At 42.7% G+C, this 1,764-nt stretch overlaps 1 protein-coding gene across 1 annotated transcript; it reads right to left on the reverse strand.

Annotated features, from left to right (window-relative positions):
- Nucleotides 1–255: 255 nt before the first annotated feature.
- LOC146978367 (uncharacterized) lies at nt 256–1,764 on the reverse strand. The gene is made up of 3 exons (XM_085791042.1): nt 1,711–1,764; nt 960–1,456; nt 256–806 (listed from the first exon to the last, which is right to left on the reverse strand). The coding sequence occupies exons 1-3, from the start codon at nt 1,731–1,733 to the stop codon at nt 295–297; spliced, it is 1,032 nt and encodes a 343-aa protein (XP_085647168.1). The 5' UTR covers nt 1,734–1,764; the 3' UTR covers nt 256–294.

Below are 1,764 nucleotides of genomic sequence, written 5' to 3' on the forward strand. Positions count from 1 at the left end.
CCTTACAAGCTGTACCCCGTTGTAAAGGTGACTAATCAGGCTTTCCAACAATATACAATACATCACCAGTTGGTATTATTAAAAGGGCAGTTTATATTCATCATTCATTTATTCGCATAACAAATGGCTGCCACGGCCACTAGGGGGCGCTTTTGAGGTGGCCCAATATCCAGATTTGTTTGAAACATATTCACCAACACATCCACCAAATTTCATGCTTTTATCACAAAGTGAACGATTGTTTAGCTAATCCGCCCCACTATTGAGGATAATATACCACAATGGAATTGCAAATCATCTCCAACCATCAATATCTGCACTGTTTCTGCTGTCAGCAAGTACTTTAAGTTTCCTGTGGTTCCTCTTCATGTTCTCCACCAGGTGCGGTATACCTTCCCTGTACAGCAGCTCATTTCCACTGATCTGACGCAGTTTTGATATCATGTCCTCCAACAGCCTCATCACAGGATCCAGCAGGATCAGATGTCGGGTCTGCAGCTCCGCCACACTCCCCACCCCACTCAGCAGCCCCAGCTGAGTGACCGTTCGTCTAATTTTATCCTGAATATCAGCAACAACCCTACGCTTCACAGACATGTCACGAAGTTTGGCTTCTGTCTCACGAATCTTATTGTCAGCTGCTGAGATGTCACGACAAGCTTCACTGATCCAGGAATTGTGGCGCTGTATTTGGTTAGAATAATGGTTCACGTCAGATGTCCAGTTATCTACTTGTCGACGAGCTTCGTCCGCAGCTTCAGAGGCCCGGTCCATGTCAGATTGAGCATTAACAATCATAATTGGTCCTGAAATTCAAGTAGATTAATGATGAAACACATCGATGACAAATATTGTAACAGAAAACTATAGAGCCAAGTGCCCTTTTTCATTTCAGTGGGATACATACAGTGATCATTTTATTGTTATAAAATAACTAATAACATGGTGCATTTACTCACCAAGAATCCAACCCACAATTGGAATAAAAGTAATACCAATCCCTGTGTTTCGTGTTCTCTCTGCTTCATCCCACTTTGCTCTCATGTCACTCAGGGTGTTTTCTGCTGACCGCAGGCTTCTCGTGGCTGTTGCTAAAGCTCGGTTGTGACTGTTTAGAGTGGACTGGAGTGATGACAGCTGTATATTCAATTTATTCAACTCTTCAGTCTTCTGGCTTTTCTGCTGTGCTAACTGACTATGCTCTACAGTGAGAGTCGCAGTTGCCCTATCCACTTGTTGAAGCTCTTTTTTGGCTATCTGCTCTGACTCTTCCATCTGCTGCTTCATGTTCTCAATCTGTTGTCTGATATCATCAAAGGTCTGGGATCCAGGAAGGACCATGTCTGCATTGATACTGAGGAGGATCCCCGAGACAGTGATGAAGGAAGTGAGTCCACTCTTCAGTGGTACCATCAGACTATTGGACAGACTCAACTCCACTTGCTGCCCTCCAGGCCTGTGATGCAGACAGGAAAGGGTTAAAGCTTAGTTACATAATAGAAAGAGCTGAGGAGAGTCCACTGCTAAATTTTATTGTAATGGTAAACAGATTAATTTGCCAGATTCACTTAAAATTCCAGGTCTAATTAACAGAAATGAGAAATAATCATGTTTAAATGAACTCTGTGACATACAGCAGGCAATGGCATGGTTTAATTTAGTACAGGTGACAGGGTGAAATTTCAGTACAGTAGAGTCTAATATACGTACCCATAATAAACAACACTATCCATGATCTCAACGTTACAGCTGGATGCTTGATCT

The sequence above is a fragment of the Trachurus japonicus genome, chromosome 11 (genome assembly GCF_045865225.1).
Source record: "Trachurus japonicus isolate A0001 chromosome 11, Traja_1.0".
Lineage (NCBI taxonomy): Eukaryota > Metazoa > Chordata > Actinopteri > Carangiformes > Carangidae > Trachurus > Trachurus japonicus.

What these genes read in the sequence shown, in the direction of transcription:
- LOC146978367 (XM_085791042.1), bottom strand. Translation starts at nt 1,733, where the DNA reads ATGGATAGTGTTGTTTATTATGG. An exon ending in GATAGTGTTGTTTATTATGG is followed by an intron (nt 1,457 to 1,710) that starts GTACGTATATTA and finishes TCTGCATCACAG; the next exon opens with GCCTGGAGGGCAGCAAGTGG. An exon ending in AATTGTGGGTTGGATTCTTG is followed by an intron (nt 807 to 959) that starts GTGAGTAAATGC and finishes CTTGAATTTCAG; the next exon opens with GACCAATTATGATTGTTAAT.